The sequence below is a fragment of the Hippichthys cyanospilos genome, chromosome 9 (assembly GCF_059441005.1).
Source record: "Hippichthys cyanospilos isolate Australia breed blue-spotted pipefish chromosome 9, RoL_Hcya_1.0, whole genome shotgun sequence".
Lineage (NCBI taxonomy): Eukaryota > Metazoa > Chordata > Actinopteri > Syngnathiformes > Syngnathidae > Hippichthys > Hippichthys cyanospilos.
The window spans coordinates 20,638,477-20,659,269 of NC_142377.1; the positions used below are offsets into that span (position 1 = coordinate 20,638,477).

Sequence of the window (20,793 nt, forward strand, 5' to 3'; positions counted from 1 at the left end):
TCTAGATAATGGATGGATAGATTATTAAAACGGTAAAAATATAATCAAAGAAATTATTACTGTGCACATTTTCTGTAATGCAGTCAGCTGCTTTGTCGAAGCTTTCTGTCGCAGGTAAAGGCTCGATTTGGAACTTTTTCTCGCTGCTAATGCTCTCTATCGTCCAACATTTTTATTACTCTTTGCTGTGGGCCGCAAAAAAAAGGCTGGAGGGCCACAAATGGCCCCCGGGCCATAGATTGGACACCGCTGTTCTAATGCTACATGAATACCGCCAATAATGTTTAACCTCCGCTCACTACTATTGGAGTGCCGTCATGAACAAAGTCTTCGGATGCCGTCGTCATGTCTGTCGTCGGTCACTCTGGCTGTGTAGCAACAAGGGATCAACGCTTCATTTTGACAGCATGAGAAGGTCAACAGAAAGGAATCAGCAGCCGCTTCAATAGCCCAGGTGTGAATTAGCCCATTTGATGACTGGGCTAAGCCACAAAGCAAGTCGAATAAACATTGGCTTTTACTCTTTTGTCTTCGTTTCAACGTAGGATGATTTGCGGCTTTCTGTAACCTGAGGGAGCAAAGCTAAGAAAGCCACTGATTATGCAAGATTATGACAACACTTTCTCAATGAGAGTTATTTGTTCCGAAATCATCTAATTACAGACAGATGGAAAAAAAAAGTACAAGTTATTTTGGAAAATCAAGCAGGCGCATAAGTTAATAGAAATTGAGAAAATGTGACAGAAGCGCTGCATCACTGTGTGTTTTCGTGCTATACATGTGACAAGAATTTTCTACATTTGGCCTCTAGTGAAAATTCAAACACAAAACAACTTTTATCAGTCAAGTAGAATCCATGCAAACAATGCAAACAGGTGACCGTAAAATAGCTGTAGTCAAGCAAACTACCAAATCGATACTCAATACTGTTGCGTGGGGTGGACCTCCCCCCATCTCTTACTCCTCCCCCTTTTTATCCTCCTTCGTTTTCATCTTCTTCCTCTCATCTTTCTGCTCTGTGTTTTTTTTTCAAATTCGCGTACAAACCAGATACTCGCTCGGCTGCACATAAGACACAAACCAACATCCAAAACACAATTTGAGTAACTTTTGCAAAGTTTTTCTCCGGCTTTCCGTAGCAAATTATGACAACCTCTATCTGAGCAGCGCTCCGCATGTAATATAATTAGCAATTACTAGACGTGCTTAAAAAAAAAGTTGATGTGATAAAACACATGAATTTGCATGACATTGAAATGTATAGTGGGGTTTTAAATGGGTAAAAAAAAAACCCTCAGGTTACTTTACAAGTTAGTTTACAAGTTTGAGCCAACATCACACATCTGAAACAACACAATATTTGAATCCACTTTCACAATGATATTTACCCTTGTTTGATATCTTGTGAGTGTCACGCTAAACCAGAAAAGGGAATGAAAGTCATTTCCATGACGCTCAGTGAAAGTTGGACTGACACTAATCTGGCCCGCGGCAGGTCAGCGAGTCGAGGCTTATTGTACATTACGGTGATGTCTCCGGCCTGGTGGCCTTTGTGGCGGTCACATCGCCCCCCCCCCCCCCCCCTCCTCCCCTCCGCCGTCCCATTACATTACAGCAACTGCGAGGAATCCACTGAGTAAAAGGGGTAAAAACAGAAGGGAGGGCGGATGGGGAAAGGGGGCGAGGAGACGAGGGGGCGGAGGGCAAGCCCTTGAGAGTCCGTGTCGGGTGGGGTGGGGTTAACAAAACAAAACCAGAATTTAAAAACAAAGTTTACCACTGAAAGAAAATAATAGGACCGCAAAATGTCAGGAGGTTGGAGGGCGGAGAAGACTAAGGGAAGGCGAGGGCAGGGTCTTCTGGCCCTCGTGGTTGGATGAGGCTTTCCCCGCCCTCCTGCCTTAACACAACACCGTCCTCCGCAAGGCCGGCCACATCAGGAATGGCTGGCTACATTATAGCTGCCATTATCGTCTCTCTAAGTCATAACAGCCCCGAGAACACCCACCTCGATTGCACCGCCGCCAGGAGGATGGGGGAGGGAGGGAGGGAGGGAGGGAGAGTAGGAATGAGCCCAGAGAACGAGAGCGAGAGGAGGAGGAATGAGGGTGGAGGCAGCAAGAGATTGTAGACAGATACACAGTCAAGAAAAGATGGCAGCCAGGGAGCGTAGTCGCTGAGTTTTATCGGCGGGGAACTTGAACTTGTGGCCTGCGCAATCGCAGCCATCGTTTTCCACTTGTTGACGTGTCAGGCAGAACCGCTGTTGATTTCGTGAAACGCTTCATGAAACAAATAATTCAGCAGACGTAGCTCTAGGTTTTACTGGTCTCAACAACAGAATTGGTTCAAAAATACTGTTAGATTTGTTCTGGATTTTTTTTTTTCTGGAATTTTTCTTTGATACATGCGGTCTTCTTGTTGTACCGGTCTCATCCTCAAAAGTCTTAGTATTGGCTTGGTCTTGACCTTCGTAGGTTTTGGTTTTGTTTTGGTCTTACCTTGGGTTGTCCCTGAAAAAAAAAAATGGTCAAAGCATTTCAATTCTTGCCCCGATTTGTGTACACAACAGAAAAAAACATGCCAAGCCAATTGCAGTGGCCAATTGCAGTCAATTGCAATTTTGCTCTGCAAGACTATAAAGCATGAGGGAAACACAGTGAGAAGGCCAACTGCAAAATAAGTAGTTCATCAAATGATATCTGGACACAGGTATGCTTTTATTTTGAAGTTATTTCCGGCAGCATGTCATGGTTTAACAGCTTGACTAGTCTCTTTCCTGCAATTGTTGCTCCCGACTACCAATCCAAATAACACAATGTTGTTCTGAAACCACATTCAATTGCTAATTCAACAACTACATAACAAATGACTTAAATAGACTGTCAATGAGGTTAACATGTGGCATCTGTTGCCATTGTTTACCCGTGGCTCAGGCTTCGTCCTGCATAATTAGCCGCTAGCTAGCAGCAGTTCAGTATCCATATCGGCTAAAAATGGCTGTAAATGTAAATTACTCTCACACTTTAATGCTCATGTCCCGATAGTTGCTTTTTCTACTGATTGCATTTTAACAACCCAATCTCACTCAAACGTGATAATTTATTAGCCGGGAAATTCGTCTCATAAACCAAGATTTATAGGGGGAGATTGGGCGGAGAAGTCTAAAGTTCCCAACGAGGAAAGTAGTGCGCTGCATACTTTAAAATTGAATTAAAAAGCGGTCGTCAAGCATTTATAACATTTGAACATTCGTGATTTAGTGAAAATGTGGTATTAGGTCCAAATTGGTTTATAATTGTTTGTCACTGAGCAAAACAAAATATTTACTACTCAATATTGAATTCAAATTTTCTGTAGGATAATTGATTAAAAAAAAAAAAAACTCAACAATAGCAGCCCTAGTCTCAGTATTCTCTAGCCTCGCTATGTTTTGGTCTTCATTGGGTTGGTCTTGACTACAACATCTTGTGCGCCATGGGAACTGCAACTTCCGGTTGGGAAATCCATCCCACACCATATGGGCAAAAGTAAGTTATCTGACGTACCCCACCAATGGTCCTGATACAAAAACCATCCATCTGTCTAACCCAGTGGATCTCAACTGTTTTTCAGTGATCTACCCCCTGTTAAATATCTTTTCATTCAAGTACCCCTTAACTACTGCAAATCATTTTGGGGTATTTAAAAACAAAAATAAATCATTAACTTTGTTATTAATAAACATTTTTCCACCAAAAAAAAAAAAACATAGTATCAGACCTGTTCTCAAAAAGGAATAATCATAAAAAAATAGAGAATGCGCTGCCTGCCAATCTTCTCCATTTTAGAAAAGCAGCCAAATGTTGAAAGAAAGCCAGTGATTTTTTTCAAAATAAAATGTACCATAACAAGTACTGTGTATGATGCAAATGTCCTTGTTATGCTTTTATTTTGAAGTCCCTCTCGATCGCTTTGAGAATGTTTTTTTCCTCCCAGAGAAGCTCCCAATGTAAACAACGGTGTGTTTTTTTTCCGATTGACGTTATTTTTCAGTTGACATTTTTTTCCCCTCCACGTAACTCGATGTCATGCTGGTGACCAACAATGCCTCGGCCGGCCGCCGTTCGACCGCGGTGGACACATTGAGCACTCCTGCTCTAGAGCGTACTTTCTGTTGAGGATTAGCCTTTCACTGAACTTAGCTTGTGAAAGACAAGTAAAGGAGTCCATTCCAGGATATCTCCATGGTAATGGGCGTTGCAAACCACTACACTACCAATACCAGTGATCCATCATTTTTTTAAACGTATCGTGTTGTCATATGAAATGAAAGGTGGAAAACACCCAGGACCGGTTGATAATCAGTGGCGATATTTGTTTACAAATATGAAATATTCGGGTATGTACCAATTTCTAGACCATTCGACCTGTACAGATGAGCTTATTCCAGTTGACTTAGGTTGAGATGTGGATTGCATTACGGCCCGGTCGCCAGTCAATGGCGTTTCAGGAATTCCTCCCTTATCCTCTACATCAGGTGTCCAAACCCTTTCCAAACTTTTTCCTTTGAGGGTCTCACGAAGGAAAATAAAAAGACTTTTTTTTTTTTTAATGCTCCGCCAAGGAATTTTTTTAAAGGTGATGTGGTACATTGTTTGGTGGTAGATTTCGTGTTTTTTTTTTTTCCACACCTCGAACAGCAATTACCAGTAAATCTGTTTTATGTAACTTTGCCGTCCATGTCAAAATGCAATTTTAGCATATGCCATGGGACATAAAAATGGCCCTCAGGCCTCAGTTTGGCCATCTCTGCTCTTCGTGAAAATAGGCGGTGAGAGCCACTAGTCTAGCCAAGGCCGTTGAGGTGACCTGCTAGCTGATTCAAATAACCAGCCAATAATCAGCCATCCACAAATCTCTTATGACCACATATGGGAAGTACCCAATTGAAAACCTCAGTTGATTTTATTTCACATTTGATTGGTAACCCGGCACTATTTACAGTAAATACTGCATGCAGCACTGTATAGTCATTCATTCATTCATTTTCCAAAGAACCTCACTATTATATCAATCTTTCATAATATGTGCCCTGTAATCATGGCCACATGTTCCACTAATCTAATCACACATTTTGAAAGTCAGGTAAACGCAGAATGTCAAACAGAAGGCTGAGAAATGATGGTCGCTGCGCTAAAGAACATTAACGTCGGCTTGGAGCTCAGCAGTTCTCACCCCGCTTGTGTGCGCTTCATTTGGGACAAGGGTCAAGCTTGGAACTATTGGTCATGAAATCGCATCCAACCGCAAGGAGCTCCATGTTGACCACGGTTCCAAACTTTGCACATTCGGGCCAGTGTATACCCACTTATTTTAGGCAGTTGTCGGATTTATGTTTCTGGGGGGTTTTAAATCTGATGGTGCCCTATGGCTCTCAAAACCAGTCCCGCAAAATTCCAAAAGGCAGTGGGAAACTTGTGCTGAGTTTCTCATGAGTAATTGGCCAAAAATAGGACAAAGTTGTGTCACTGCAGGACAACATGCCTGTGTGGAGGACTAACATTTGTGGGACATTTCTATTCATATTCCACATGAAAAAATACTTACTTTTTTCATGCTTAAAGTTTGCCATTTTGGGAATTAGATGCCTGCTCATAATTTATGTAAGAAGTTAGTAGATTTCCAAACAAAAATCTAATCTGATGCAAAGTAAGATTATAAGGACTGATGAATTTTAATTAATACAATTGCCTCTTATCCCCAAAAATCTAAAGTGAAACAAGTAGATGCCCCTTCCTATCAAAATGATATTTGATGTTATATGACATATGCAAGCTGAGCTGTGATTGGTTCTTCCCTGAGCTCCAAGTATATGTAATGTCTTGTTCAGATGACAAAATATGGGTTTAAATATATAATTGTAAATTGAATGTAAAAAAAGTTGTCTAATTGAATACAAACAAAATATTATCTGCTTATCGCTGCTTTTTTTGAGTTAACCACTCGTACTTTTCTTGCCCTTAAAAATGAATAAAGAAATGACAAGAAAATCTAAAATGCCATTTTACTAAACCTGATTTTTTTTTTTTTTTTTTTTTAAATGAAGTGATTGGGATCTGGAGATTCCTCGTGAAGAATTTGAAGTCACAGCATACAAACAAAAAAGCATTTTAGAACTAACACCTGGATTGATAGGTTGTGGTATCATTTTTTTGTATTGTATTTGTAACAGTGAATTCTTGTACCGGCATCCAGTATGTCTGCTATGTGCAGGTAGTTGAACCCATTACGGAGCCTCATTTATCATACCAGATACATAAAGACACACACACACACACACACACACACACACACACACACTTGGCTTGCACCTGCCACTGCATTTACGCACAGTAGTGTCGTGGCCTCTCCAGACTTGTTGGACACTCTAATATTGTGATGCCCCCTTGGCCAGACTGACAGGTGTGCGTGCGTGTGCACATGTGTGTGTTTGTAAGGGTCCCAGCGTGGCATTTACGAGTCCTGGACAGCTGAAGCGCACGGTGAGATCTCCATTTAGCACTCGCAGCTAATTATCGGACATACATGTCAAGCCAGCGGCAAATACACGCAATTACCACCAGCGGGCCGCCAATGTCATTTAGCCACTTGCTAACTTTACACTCCAAATCCCCAAAGGTGACTCGGGGGCTTAAACAGCTCCCCGCTGCCCTTTTAACACTTGCGCGGCCACATAACGTTCCTGGCAACAGCGGACGGACGCTTTCATCTCCGGGCCAAGGAGACTTTTTTTCGACGTCCGTCACATGGGCGGCGGCAACATGATCGTCTGGCTCCACAAGAGGCCGGCTCATAGGTGTTGAGTGGAAGAATTAGCGGCAGCGAGTTCTGATTTCTTTTTCGAAAACACCCCAAGATGCTAAAAGATGCCGCCGCAACCTTAGGAGGAGAATGTCCGGATCGTCTTATTGAGACATCCAAGTCATGGTCTTGTGGTGTTTTAAGAAAGAGTTTTGATCTCCGATGTAGACAATTATAAATGACAAATCTGTTCAATATTGACTTGGGCTAGGCGAGTCTGGCTGTATATCAGGCCATTATTTGGCCTTACTTCAAGAATTTTGTACTATACTAATACAGATTGTGAACTATAATAATCTATTGGTCTTTCTTTAAAATAATCTGGCTTGGTATATTGGTGACAGTAGTAAACTAAAAGCAAGTCTGTTTCGTTTTGTTTTATTATGCTTTTTCATTGATCAATTATTCTCTATTTTTAAAAAAATATTTGTAATTTGTATTCATTTGTATATAATTATTTGTAATTCACATTATATTTCACCTGTTAAATACAGCAACGTAACAACCAAAACCACTTATTGAAGTTGATACAAGATTTTATACTGTATATGAATGTACCATATGTATTTAGCAACATTTTCTACATACATACACTTTTAGTATCTACTGTATATTGCATGCATACATGTAATACTGTAAATATGTACATATATAGAGTAGTACGAGAGAAATACAAATACGTATAACGTGCACACAACTAATCCAAATTTTCAAGATGATCTAGATATGATCATATATATATATATATATATATATATATATATATATATATATATATATATATATATAAATTTTTTTTTTCTTTTTTATGTGTCATATGCATGTGAGTGTTTGTGAGGAGTGTGTATGTGTGTATGTTTTTTTTGAAGATTGTAGAAATTGACTTCCTGACCCGGTAGTTATAATAAACAACAATAGGTTTCACATTTATAATCATTTTCACATATTAGACACTTGCACAAAGCATCGTACTCTCTCCAAACCTGCGTGCTGACCAGTAGTTACTACTCTGTAAATATATGTGAAACATCAAATGTAGTTGCATGAATAAACTTTGATTATTTGCAAAGAACAGAATCATGTATTCCTGCAGTACAGTGCATATGGAGGTTTCTTTGCATTCCAATAAAAGTTTTATTGCGCGGCTTTGAAATGTCAGTTACATCTGCTGTAATTCTTACTTGTCTTTCTAATATAATATATTCCCTAACCAGCGCCGCTTTTAAAATAAACTCCAACTTTGGGAACAGGCCTTCCCTTGTTTGCTTTGCTCTGTTATTAACATCCTACGCGTCCACAATTACTTCTGTCCTTCTGGGATAATTCGGTCCACTTTGGTTTGTTTTGTTTTGGCGCCGGTCCGGTCCCAACTAACCCGCATGCGTCCTTGCGTTTGGGCTGCCGGCAGGTCGGTGGCGTAAGGGGAGCAGTCGGCCGTCTCTGAGCTCCAATGCCAGTGGACATGCAGCCACATCAGGGGCTGTATCACTATGACACCTCGCCTGGACAGTCCTCCAGAGGGTAAGAATACATGTTTGAGAGATTGCACACACAATTCTTCACTAAGTTTATTTATGTAGTTATTTAATTTTTTCCTTGCTGCGGCATTACCTGTGATTTGAAGCTGAATCGATCCTAATAATGAATCAATTGGAAAAGTAAAATTAACGCTTCTTGAGGAACCACAAACAAAACAAACATATATAATAAAAATAAATAATAATCACGAAGTAGTGTTTTAATCCCCTTTGAATACATTGAACAAATAGCTTCTTTTTACGCTTTCACTCCAGCATAACGTCTCCTTACATCATATCCTCGCATCGGTGATGATGACACCTCGGTAGATGCTCTGCTTCTATTTTCATCCTGCACTTTATTCCGAGGGTGCCGCTACAATTGTTGTGGAGCGATCTCAGCCTTCACACCCCCGCTCCGCGCTATAGCCTCCCTCCCTCCCCTCCCTCCGTTCCCCATGCCACCCAGGTTGCGGGGCGGACTCGGCCTCTCTGACAGCTGCTAATTACAGGCTGACCGGCCCCCGCTGCGCTCTGCATGACTGCCCCGCGGCCCCGCCGCCGCGCTCAGGTTACCGAATTGAGCCAACGGGCCGGCCGTAAAGGAAGGTGGAGGAGATAGAAGGAGATAGACGAGGAGGGGGCGGAGGGAGAAACGGGGAAACTGAACACATTCAATGGCGCAAGAGAAAAGGGGAGGTGGGTTGAATTCTGGGGTTAGGGTGGGGGCCAGTTGTGGATTAGAGGGCGCAGATTAAGCTCCAGTGGGGAATACATGTTGTCCTGAAAGACTTAGAGAGCTGAAAGGGAGAATTAGGACAAGGTAGACGGATGGATGGACAGATGAAGGCGGCCTTTTTTTTGGAGGGACAAAGACAGACAAGGTTTCGGGAATAATGTTGAAATTCAAGGAAGACTGGAACGTTCCCTTCGATTTTGACATGGGAAATAAACTGAGAGGTTCTTTTCTGTCGATGAAGCTCAAATCAATGACAGTCTGCCCTCTGATGGTGAGGAGGAAACATCGCAGCTTTTTCCATCTGTAAATTTACACCGTTTTACTTTGTCTAATGAACTGATTCCCCGTTATTTGGGTTCCTTCCACAGCTTACTGCCCCCGGACCAGTCCCCGTACAGCGACGTCCCCTCGCTGCGAGCCCCGCTCCTCAACGGCCCGTCCCAGGACTGCAGAACTATGTACAATCCCATGACGTCCGCTATGGGTCACGGATCAGGCCCAGGACTTACGCAGAGCATTGGCCATTGCTTGGATCAATACATGAGGCCCCCCCAGGGCCCGCCTCCGCTCGGAATGATGGGCCACAGGAGCATGGCGTCCACGGAAGGTTCGTGCGATGGTTCTCTGATGATTACCGTGGTGACACTTAAGCTTGGAGGTTTTTGGGAAAGTGTGAAGATTTCCTAGGAACACAAAAGATTTTATTTTTATGACCGGCGCAAATTCTGCATTCTGGTGCGTGGCGTAACACTGCTCAGATGTGGCATCGACTCATGAGTAAGTTTGTAAACAAGTGCAGGCTGGTAGATTTGAGAGATGCAGGTCTGCACTGTTGTGGGAGTGGTCACGGCTGATTTTAATCATGGCCAGCTCAGTTTGATCCAATTTAAATTTACCATGCTAATCGTTCACTAATCTCAACATGGCTGAAGGACATTTAATTGACTGATATGATTCATTTGTCCTCTTAGGGAAATTGATTTGACACAGAAATGTCATGGAATTTTATGACACAGACCAACAAATAAACACATCCACAGCCATGCGATCAGTAAATGACCTGTGCGCTGGGCCTTTTAGGAGTTGTACTGCCAACTGGGAAAACAATGTTTCTAAAATACCATATAAGGGTTTGATGTTGGAAAGAATGAGAAATTATCTAAATGGATCGAAATAAAATAAACAAAAACAATGTATAAAGTCTTCCCACAATATTAGAAGATGGGAGAAAAACTTCACTTTGAGTATTGGTGGCGTGGCGCAATTTAAGAAGGCCGGTTCAACTACTCACATTATGAAATGAAGGATGTAAATATGAAGTTATTCGTTCGGTATTAAATGTTTACAAATAATACTTTGGACACCACCAAGTCAGTGCTCGTAATCAAGGACCTTGCTGATTTTCACAGGCAACAGTGCCCCCTTCTGTAACCAGAACAACATGATGTCCTCCCATCACAATTTCTGCCAGTCGGCTTCGGATCAGATCGGCTCAAGTGATGGTAAGGAAGCAAAAATAATAAATGTGCCTTTTATGAGTCGATTTATTTTTGAACAATTGCACTTCCAAGCAGGCTCCAGGTTCTCCACGCCGCGCTCTATGCTAAAGTTGAGCAAGAAGCGAGCATTGTCCATTTCGCCACTGTCCGACCCCAGCGTGGACCTGCAAACGGTCATCCGGACTTCGCCCAACTCCCTGGTGGCCTTCGTCAACGCCCGTTGTACGCCCAACGGAGCCAGCTCCTATGGCCATCTGTCTGTCAGCGCCATGAGGTCAGACATTGTACAACACGTGAGATATTGATGTGTGCTATATTATGAAAATATTCCCGGGTGGGCCAAAGTGATTTATTTCAATACCTTACGATCCTTCATTATCTGCAATCAAATTTGCTGCCTTGTTCCTGCACTCTTGCCCTCTTCCTTCTTCTTTCCTTCTTCTTCACTTTTGTACTTGTTGTACACTGCTTCATGTCCACTTGATTTGTTCTCAGCTCATTTGCTAATTATTGCTCTACCGGGTATCATTTATTAAAAAAAAAAAAAAAATAGGACAGGAGATATAATTCCACCTATACAGTACAAATGATTGATAGTTCTTTTTTTTTGTCTGCTGTATTGTCTAACAACTGCTAAATTGACAATGGAAGAACGAACCGTTTTTAAAATTTGGGCAAAATTCCTCATGGGTTGTGAAGGGTTGATGGTGTAATTGACCAACATTTCCACTCAGCGGCGCTAAAGTTCTATTCAGCCTTTCCCAAACTTGTTAAGACACATACCCACCTCAACTCCCTTTAGTTTAACGTTCAAAATATTACATTATATTACATTACATTCAAAATATTGTATTGTTATAATTATCATACAATAATCATTACTTCATGCCTCATGGTAAACACACTCCAGAGGGAACACCATCTGGAGTGAGTTCACCATGCACCCCTGATTGTTTTCATTTTTAATCTTTTTTTTGTTTGTTTGTTTGTTTTTAGCAAGTTTGTGTACTAAAACAAAACAAAAAAATAAAAATTTGCCTTTTTATATGTTTTATATGCCTTACCAGTCTTTATTTCCACATTACCAGCGCAGTTTGGTATTCCACACTCTGAAATGCACTTTTAATCAGTTGTGTAATTGTAATGCATGGTATACATATAATCCATATTTTAGCTTTACCCACTTCTTTATTTATATGACGGTGTTTTTAACCATCATTCTGTATTCCCCGACAGTCCATCCCTGGGCTATTCTAGCAACATGAACTGCCAATCCAGGCCTCAGGGCTCCATGTACGGGGGAGTAGGTGGGGGTACACCTCACACGCCGGGCCCGTGCCAGGCTTCCCGACTGCCCGCACACAACCCCCGTCTCCACGCCCCACCCAAACACGGACAAGTAATAATTCCTCTGTTATCTTAGCTCAGCTTGAAGTGACAAGAGCGTGTCGTTAAATGTGTTTCTATGTGCTTTACACTGTAGCTCAAAACAGAGCCTGGGCTGGGAGTGGTGATGGATGGCATGAATGTGAAGAGTCTGGAGGAGAGGTCTGAGGGAGATGTGGCTAGCCCTTCCTCTACTGGTACTCAGGTACAAGAACGCTTTATCATAACTTTTCAATCGTAACTTCAAAAACACCCGTCCAAACGTTATATAAAAATTGAAAATAAAAAGCGCTTTCCTGTAGCAGGCTACCATGTACTATTTCTGACTAAAATAAAGTAGAAAATAGCAAATTAACAAGGCCAACCTTAAAAGAAAAAGGAATGATGCCCGTTCATTCGCTTCATGTTACAAATAATTTGAATATAAATATGAAATGTTCTTATCATGGTGATTTGCTGTTACCTGCAGAAAATGGAAAACATACTGAAGCCCCCTTACGTAACTCCAGACTTACTTGCACCGATCTTTGAGAAGTGCTGCCCTAAAATATGCAAAGTGGATTCACTGCGACGTTGTTTGCTTTGCACACGTTTCATTAGGACCCCCTGTTGGGTCTCCTGGATGGCCGCGATGACTTAGACAAAGAGGATGGCAAGCCCGAACCAGAGACCGTATACGAAACCAACTGCCGCTGGGAGAGCTGCAACAAGGAGTTTGACACGCAGGACCAACTCGTTCATGTAAGAAGCAATGCAATAAAAAGCAACATCCAAATGCATCCAAATTCCTCAAACCTTTTTTTTTTTTCCTTCCGCCTCCGCAGCACATCAACAATGAGCACATCCACGGCGAAAAGAAGGAGTTTGTGTGCCACTGGCAGGAGTGTTCTCGTGAGCAGCGGCCCTTCAAGGCCCAGTACATGTTGGTGGTCCACATGCGCAGGCACACGGGGGAGAAGCCGCACAAGTGCACTGTGAGTGCACTTAGATGTGTTTCATTTTAACACCTGTGAGACTTGTAGGCTGTAAAGCAGCCTATTCCTTTTTGTTCACATTTTTTAAATAGTTGCAATTTGTCTCATATCTTTCATCAAAATACACCAAAGATCAAGGATTGATCTCACGCTAATCAGCCCACTGAATAACAGTCAACACGGCTCTGCCGAACGTTTAACTTTGACATTGTTTCTGAGGCCCAGCCGTTGCTTGAGAGTGACTCAGGATCTTCACCCAGCCAAGCCTCGAAGGAAGGTTTTTTTTTTGTCGTTTCGCCACATTGTTACATCACAATCCCTCACATTACATTTAGAGGAATTTGGGGTATTAGGCAGCGAATAGGTAATAGAGAGAGCCGTTAAAAAAAAATTCCTCTTCCATAAAGCGTCCCCTTTAAACTCCTGCTGCTTTGATGCTCCACGTATGCTATGTTACAATGTTTAATAAGACTATCATTTGCCATTTTGTTTTAGTTTGAAGGCTGCAACAAAGCATATTCACGTTTGGAGAATCTAAAGACGCACCTGCGCTCTCACACCGGCGAGAAACCTTACGTGTGCGAACACGAGGGCTGCAACAAGGCCTTCTCCAACGCCTCCGACCGAGCTAAGCACCAGAACCGAACCCACTCCAATGAGGTTGTGTAATGCAAACCCGATTGAAAAGGACTCTGGCTTTCTGAGGCATTTCCGTTCTGACTTGGACTTTCCCATGTTGCAGAAACCCTACGTTTGCAAAATTCCAGGCTGCACCAAGCGGTACACGGACCCAAGCTCTCTACGGAAACACGTGAAGACGGTGCACGGCCCCGAGGCCCACATTACCAAGAAGCACCGTGGCGACACGGGTCCTCGCCCGCCCGGATCAGCCATGACCCCTGGAGGCCCAGGCACGGAATTGTTGCTGGAGAAGGAAGAGAAACGCCGGGAGGACTGCAAACTCATGGCTCCCGATACCACCCTGGTGAGTGTCCTGGCTCGCATTTACAGTACTGTATTATTAAATTACAGAGCCAATTTCATTGAATCACGAGACAATCAAAGATTTCACCCCCCCAAACGTTTATCTAAATGAGGTTGTGTAGATTTTGTTAAGAAAATCTTTGACGTGACTTTCTCTTTAAGCAGATTTTGTATGTCTATTATTGTGCCTTACAGTACATGACCAATTTAGACAGAAATCCACATACAGGGGTGGCATACTTTTTTTTTTGCAATTGTACAGTTGTACCCGTTTCAGAAATCCCAACCAAGCCCCGGTGGCCAGTCATCGTGCAGCAGTGAACGTTCCCCGCTGGGCAGCACCAACAACAATGACAGCGGCGTGGAGATGAACCTGAATGCGGCGGGCAGCTTGGAAGACCTGACGGCATTGGAAGACGGCGGAACGGCCGGGGGAGGCGGAGGGGAGCCAGGAAGCGCAGCAACGACGATGGGAATGTCGGCGCAGGCTCTCAAAAGGCTGGAGAACTTGAAGATCGACAAGCTGAAGCAAATACGCCGACCGACACCCCCTAATCGTTGTCTCCCCAACAAGCTACCCGCACTTTCTTGTATGTACTGTTTAACGTTTTACATGCCCTCTTCAGTAAATGTTAACACTGACTCAAACTGGCCGTTTGGTGTCTTGCTCTAGGACACTGAACTGAAAAACACTGCAGACATTATACGTTACTAATACGTTGGCTTTAGTCATAACTTTCATGGCGTAAAATACTGTTTTGTTTTCAGGTTCTGGTGATTCAGTGGGAATGTGCGCCCCTTCGCCACTTCTTTCAAATCGGCGTGTCATGGAGTTATCCAACCACGATCTCGGAGGTGGGACTTCCATGGGCGCCAATGCCAACGATCGGCGAGGAAGTGGGACGAGCAGCCTGAGCTCCGCCTACACCGTTAGCCGTCGCTCTTCCATGGTGTCACCCTATTTGTCCAGCCGCCGCTCCAGCGACGTCTCTCAGATGGGCGCGGCGGCCGGGGGCGGGTGTCACCTCCTTGGCCAAGACCAGAGCATCGGGGATCCTCTCTCCCCCGAGACCCTCGGTAGAGGAGCTCCGTGTCCGGGAGGTGGAGCATTGCCGGGTCTTTCTAATCTGACTCCAGCCCAGCAGTACAGTCTGAAGGCCAAGTACGCCGCCGCCACCGGTGGCCCGCCACCAACTCCGTTACCCGGTATGGATCAGCCATCCCCCCCCGGAAGAAAAGGAGGTGTTTTGAGCGACTACCAGGGGCAACCTCTGCCTCCTTTCCTTCAGCAAGGTGGCCCACGTCGGCACAGTGCCAACACGGAGTACGGCACGGGGGTGATTTACCCCCACCAGGCTCCCGGCAACGCCAATAGGAGGGCGAGTGATCCGGTTAGATCGGCGGCAGCAGACTCGCTAGCCCTCCCAAAACGGTTCAACAGCCTCAACAACGTATCTATGATGGGCAGGAGAAATGCCTTACAGCACCAGGACCACCGCAGCGCCAGCATCGCTCGCCACATGTATTCCCCTCGGCCCCCCAGCATCACAGAAAACGTCATGATGGAGTCCATGGGTATGGAGCCCCAGCTCCCCCCTTTGGTCGTCAGAGACCGTTCCATGATGGGTCCACCTGCTGAGGGGAACTTTATGGGATATCAGCAACAGGCCCTCGGAGGAGGCGGTGGACCAATTTTAAATCAGTTATCTCCGAGCCATGAGCCCTTGGGCTGCCCGGACCAAAGTTACATGAAGGGGCATTACCAGAACCAAGGAGGAGAAGTCACTCCAAGGGTCAGTGGAAATCCTCTGAGTCAAGCAAGGCCTGTTCACCCCGAGGTTATGTCAAATACTCTTCTTCAACAGGCCGAGTACAGCATGAGCAACTGTCAACTGAGTCCGTCAGGCCACCAGTACCCGACCTCGGGACAAGGGGGCGAGGCAGGAACCGGTCAATGGCGTGACGACCGCAACCAGGTGGAGGGCTCTCTCCGGGAGCAGCACAATTTGCCGTATTCAGAAGCAAGTATGCAACCCCCACAGACACAGGTCCATTTCAACAACCAGACAGGCCTCACCATCAAGCCTGAGCAGCAGTTCCACCCGGGCATGGGAAGTGCCAATGCCTGTCAAAGTGCTAAGCTTCAGCAGCAGCAGCGGCTGCTGCTCCAGCAGGCTCAGGGTTACGCCCCGCAGTCCGGCGGCCGAGCTGTGATGAGGAACTCAAACGGCATGAGCTGTGATTTCCAAGGGCACAACCACAACTCATTTCCCAGTGGTGGTGGCTTGAGTTTGGGATGTTCTGGTACCACTCTTTCTGAAGGCCAGAGGTCTGAAACCCCCATGATGCAAGTAAAGGAGATGATGGTGAGGAACTATGTGCAGTCTCAGCAAGCGCTCCTGTGGGAACAGCAACAAGAACAGCAGCAGAGCCCTATCAAACCACCCCCACTAGCCGATAGCATGGATCTGACCGGCCAGGCGTCGATGATGCAACACAGCCCTCAGCACCAAAACCAGAACATGTACTCAAACCAGTCATACGCTTCCTACCCCAACCAGAACCTTGTAATGAGCCCCCCGGCGCACAGCCATGGTTCCGGCTCGGTTCCCCCTAAAGAGCAGCAGATGATGGGGCTCCAGGGTTCTTGCTACAATCGGGAGATGGTGGTCCCAAGGCCACCTCCTCAAGGCCGCAAACCGCTGAGTCGCCAGAACAGCTTGTCACAAGTCGGAGGAGGCTACATGGGAAGTCCGCAACAGCTTAGCCCATCAAACTCCGCTTCCAGCCCAAGAAGAGCCGTCCGGCTGCCTCCAGTCCAGCACCCACAGCATGAAATGTTCTCTCCTTCCAATAATAACGTGTACTATTCGGGCCATATCCATATGGACATGGAGAAACACATGGATACCCAAAATGGGCATTGTCTTCCGCAGCAACACAGCACGGGAGCCAACGTGGGCCCAACAGCTGGTACCAAACCCGCTCCCATGGCTCCCTATTCTGAATCCGGCCCCATCCCTAACGCCTTGGAAAATCTGGACCTGGACAACGCTCGCATTGACTTCACTTCCATCATCGACGACGCCGAGCCTTCCTCTTTCAGTCCGCTCAATCATCCCGTTCAGGGTCAGGCGGGCTCGTCTTCGCAGACATCCTCGCGTCTCACCACCCCGCAGACCTCTGTTACCCTGTCCAACATGGCCGTGGGTGACATGACGTCCATGCTCACCTCGCTGGCAGGAGAGAATAAGTACCTTAACACTCTATCTTAAAAGACAACACCGGGCCAACAATCAGAGAAACTTTTTTTTATGTTGCCCAATAGCCACAGCTCACCAGCACATAAGTTGTCCAGTTTAGTGAATATTCAGTATTTTTTTTTTCCAAATCGTTTTATGGATTACTTGTCAGAGACAAAGCCTTAAATCATATGAAGATGTTTCTCATAAAATACAGGCGTTGGACTGACAAAGATTGTTGACTAACTGGATACCTTTGTTACATGGACAATAATATGAATTTCAATGAGGATCCACTCCATCAGAACTTTAAAACCAAAGGTGCCTACTTGTTTTCTTGCTTCCTTTTTATATAAGTACGTGCCATATGGGTTTGAATTTGAATTTCTTTTGGTTGAAATTTGAAATGACAATATAATTAATTACAATATTTACTCATTTGCTATTTTAATTTTGGAGTTCCAATTAACATAGATTTTTTTAAAAAATTGGTAAAAGGAGTAAAAATGAAAAATCAGCATCTAAATTCAAATTCATACTCAGATGTATTAATATCTACAGTACAGACCAAAGGTTTGGACCTACCTTCTCATTCAAAGTTCTGAACTAATGATGAGTTGTCCAATAGGGCTGTCAACTGTGTATGAAGGTGACTACCTCTTCAATTTCCAATTTCGTCAAGAGAAAGAGAGAGTGGCTATTTTGAATATGCAAAAATATAAAACATGTTTTAGGTTACATCACCTTTTTTTTAAGTGCAAAACTCCATGTGCGTCCATAGTTATGGTACCTTTGCTACGTAAATAGTCATGAGAATAAAGAAAATGCATTGACTGGGAAGGTGTGTCCAAATTTTGGTCCTATATTGTATTTTTCGGACAATGAGGCACGTCGGCTTATAAAGTCTCAAATAACAGGTTTATTTTGGATTATTTTCCCAAATTACTGTCGTTGGGCGGAATTCTTGAATCATCACCCGCCCCCTAAGAATGGCAAGTTTAACAATTAGCGCATCGTGAAAGAAAGTGAGCCATTTTAAGCACTTTAGATTGGTCAGACTTTTGGAAAAATACGCCCACACATGGATTGACCAGCAGTTTATATCTTTGAAAAAATTTACCCAAATGAGTAGTGAAATTTCGCCCAAATGTTTTAACGGCAGGTTCTAAGCCTTAGCACAATAATAAAAACAAACCAGTATAGCAAATACCCTAAGTCAAACTTTACCCAACTTCAATTTGACATCCACACATAAGGCGCACCTGATCACAAATTGCCCTGTGGATATTTTTTTTTAGAAAATTACTAAGGATTTTCAGTGAGCCTTATAGTCTGAAAAATCCAGTTTTTACATTAGTCTCCTTTTCAGTGTTGGCTATTTGCATTATTTCCCCCAAAACGGGGCATTCCAGTGGCAACAAAGGCGACTAGAAGGATACAATGTATATAACTTATACATATCTTTATCCTGTAACATGTTGTGTATATGGCAATAAGACGACGGGCAAATGTTTTGCCTTGTGATGATGCGTTTGGGTTCTCATTCACGTGGTTGTTAATACAGTATGATGAAGTTCTTTTAGTGGTGGGGGGGTTAACACACATGTACTACTAACTATTAATCTCAGTAGTCGGTATGAGTGGCCCAGCAGTATTTCCACCAAGTGTGTTTTACAGTACACACATAGCCTATCACACACTCTCAGGTTGCTGTTTTAAAACGACTCGTAATTGCCTTAGCTTAGAGTTTGCACTCCTCGCATTTACTATTTAGTGTTGGACCGCAGCTGTGTTGCCTTCATTGTTTTTTTGTGTGTGTGCACTATTGCCTCTGCAATTGACTGTAATCGAGGGCAGGCCATTTGATGAAATTTCAATTGGTAGTCATGCCAAAAAAAAAAAAGTTCAAAAGGATGAGAGAAATTTCACAACATGCTTGTAGAGTTGAGTCAGAGAAATTGACAATTGCAATTGACAGCCGGTTGTGGGAAAGTTGCGCTCCCCTTTATGGTTTAAATTGCTTTCATGGATTATTTATCGCTAAACCGTCCATTAGTCTATATGTAATAACCCAATGGGGATACAGGTGAGCGTCATTTTAAAGAAAACATACTCAGTAGGTGTCAACGTTTGACCAAGGTAAGAAAATTGGTACGTGGCATAACATGGGCGTCCTCCCGCATTCCAAAATCATGTGAGATTCATTGAAGACACTACATTGTTTATAGATGTGAATGTGTGTGAGATTTTTTTTTTTTTGCTTTTGTCTTTTCTGTGCCACCAACCAGTCCAGATTGGACCACATCTCCAATTCATCAGCTGTATAGAAAACAGATGGCTGGATGAACTCTACAATTGCAATGAAAAGATGGTGCATTGAGGTACTCCTTTGCCAGTAAGGGAAACACATCACTCACACCGTGGCTTCGCACTGACCGCGGACTGTTTGCTTTAGAGTCATTACAATAACATAAAATGCCGTCGTTATTAAGTCACGCAAACACGTCCGCTGGACTTTGAAGGCCACGTGTGAACGGATTCCGAAATATAAGAGAGCAACCAAAGACACCCGTAGTGCCTGAGAGAATGCACTGCTTAAAACATCAACAAAAATACAGCTTGGACCGACCCATATATAGTGCTATTCAATAGAATGTACAAGATGTTTCGTATGATTTTTTTTTTTTTTTTTTTTAATGAATGAGCTTCATGGAAGCTGCCTTGGATGTGTGCTGGTGGTGTGTTTTGTTTTCATCCTTTCTTTGGGACTTTTTTTGCTGGCAAAAGAATATCACCGTTAGCAAACATAAAAGCTATGAGAGTACGTAGCAATAACTATAATAGATTTTAAAAATGTTATATTTTCTGTACAATTTTTTTTTCTACACATTTTGTTTGTTTTTATACAAATGTGCTATATTTTACAAGTATGAATAAAGATGTTCCGTTTGCAATGAATGCAGTTTGCGTGGGCAATTCTTATTGGGTACTTTTAAGAGACGTGGGAAAAATCAATTGTCCTTTTCTAGCTATGTCATGATCTGCAAGACTGGGTAAAAAATTGTAACCAAAACAGGTTTACCATTGGTCCAGCAGTATACAGGTATGTTGTGGGATGCGATGAAAGGAAAGAGAGCCTAAGAACAGTTTGTTTTCATCTAGGCAGGCCAGAAGGGTGTGTAAAGTGTGCTGCATTTAGGACTCTTAATCCTTAGGGTAATTTGTGAAAACACATTGACGTAGTTGCATTCTATGGTTGTGGAACACAATGACAATGACATTCACCTACCGCTAGAGGGAAGTATAACACGAGCCCAGCTCTTCGAAACTCTTCTAGACCAATTTTGCACACTCGCCATCAAGTTATTAATTTACACGGTGTGCTCTTGTGATCGCAGTTTCTTCAAAACAAAACTCTAAATCACGTGACTTAAACAACTAATATGGCGGTGACGTAAGGGCCGAGACGGACTCTGTGTGGTCACAACTGGATGTGTGCGTCCAGAAAAGAGAGAAGGAAAAAAAAAACGATTTACAAATCGAGCTCGTACAGTATTATATCGAAATCTCTGCTATAAAAAGTGCGGCCGGGCAGTCGCGAGTGGAAAC

General features: G+C 43.5%; 1 protein-coding gene across 2 annotated transcripts in view; it reads left to right on the plus strand.

The window, feature by feature from the left end:
- gli1 (GLI family zinc finger 1) overlaps positions 1-20,142 on the plus strand; it is a 46,542-nt gene extending 26,400 nt beyond the window's left edge. Inside the window, exons 2-13 of one of the 2 annotated variants that reach the window (XM_088422729.1) lie at positions 8,252-8,364; positions 9,468-9,706; positions 10,509-10,601; positions 10,674-10,872; positions 11,835-11,997; positions 12,082-12,189; positions 12,585-12,725; positions 12,809-12,958; positions 13,454-13,618; positions 13,701-13,943; positions 14,220-14,532; positions 14,711-20,142. In XM_088422729.1, coding sequence (XP_088278855.1) covers positions 8,294-8,364; positions 9,468-9,706; positions 10,509-10,601; positions 10,674-10,872; positions 11,835-11,997; positions 12,082-12,189; positions 12,585-12,725; positions 12,809-12,958; positions 13,454-13,618; positions 13,701-13,943; positions 14,220-14,532; positions 14,711-17,217 — 4,392 coding nt within the window. In that variant the 5' untranslated portion in view covers positions 8,252-8,293 and the 3' untranslated portion in view covers positions 17,218-20,142. Of the gene's footprint in view, positions 1-8,251; positions 8,365-9,467; positions 9,707-10,508; positions 10,602-10,673; positions 10,873-11,834; positions 11,998-12,081; positions 12,190-12,584; positions 12,726-12,808; positions 12,959-13,453; positions 13,619-13,700; positions 13,944-14,204; positions 14,533-14,710 lie in introns of those variants that run through there. The other variant, XM_088422728.1, reaches the window with a different exon arrangement.
- The last annotated feature ends 651 nt before the right edge of the window (positions 20,143-20,793 follow it).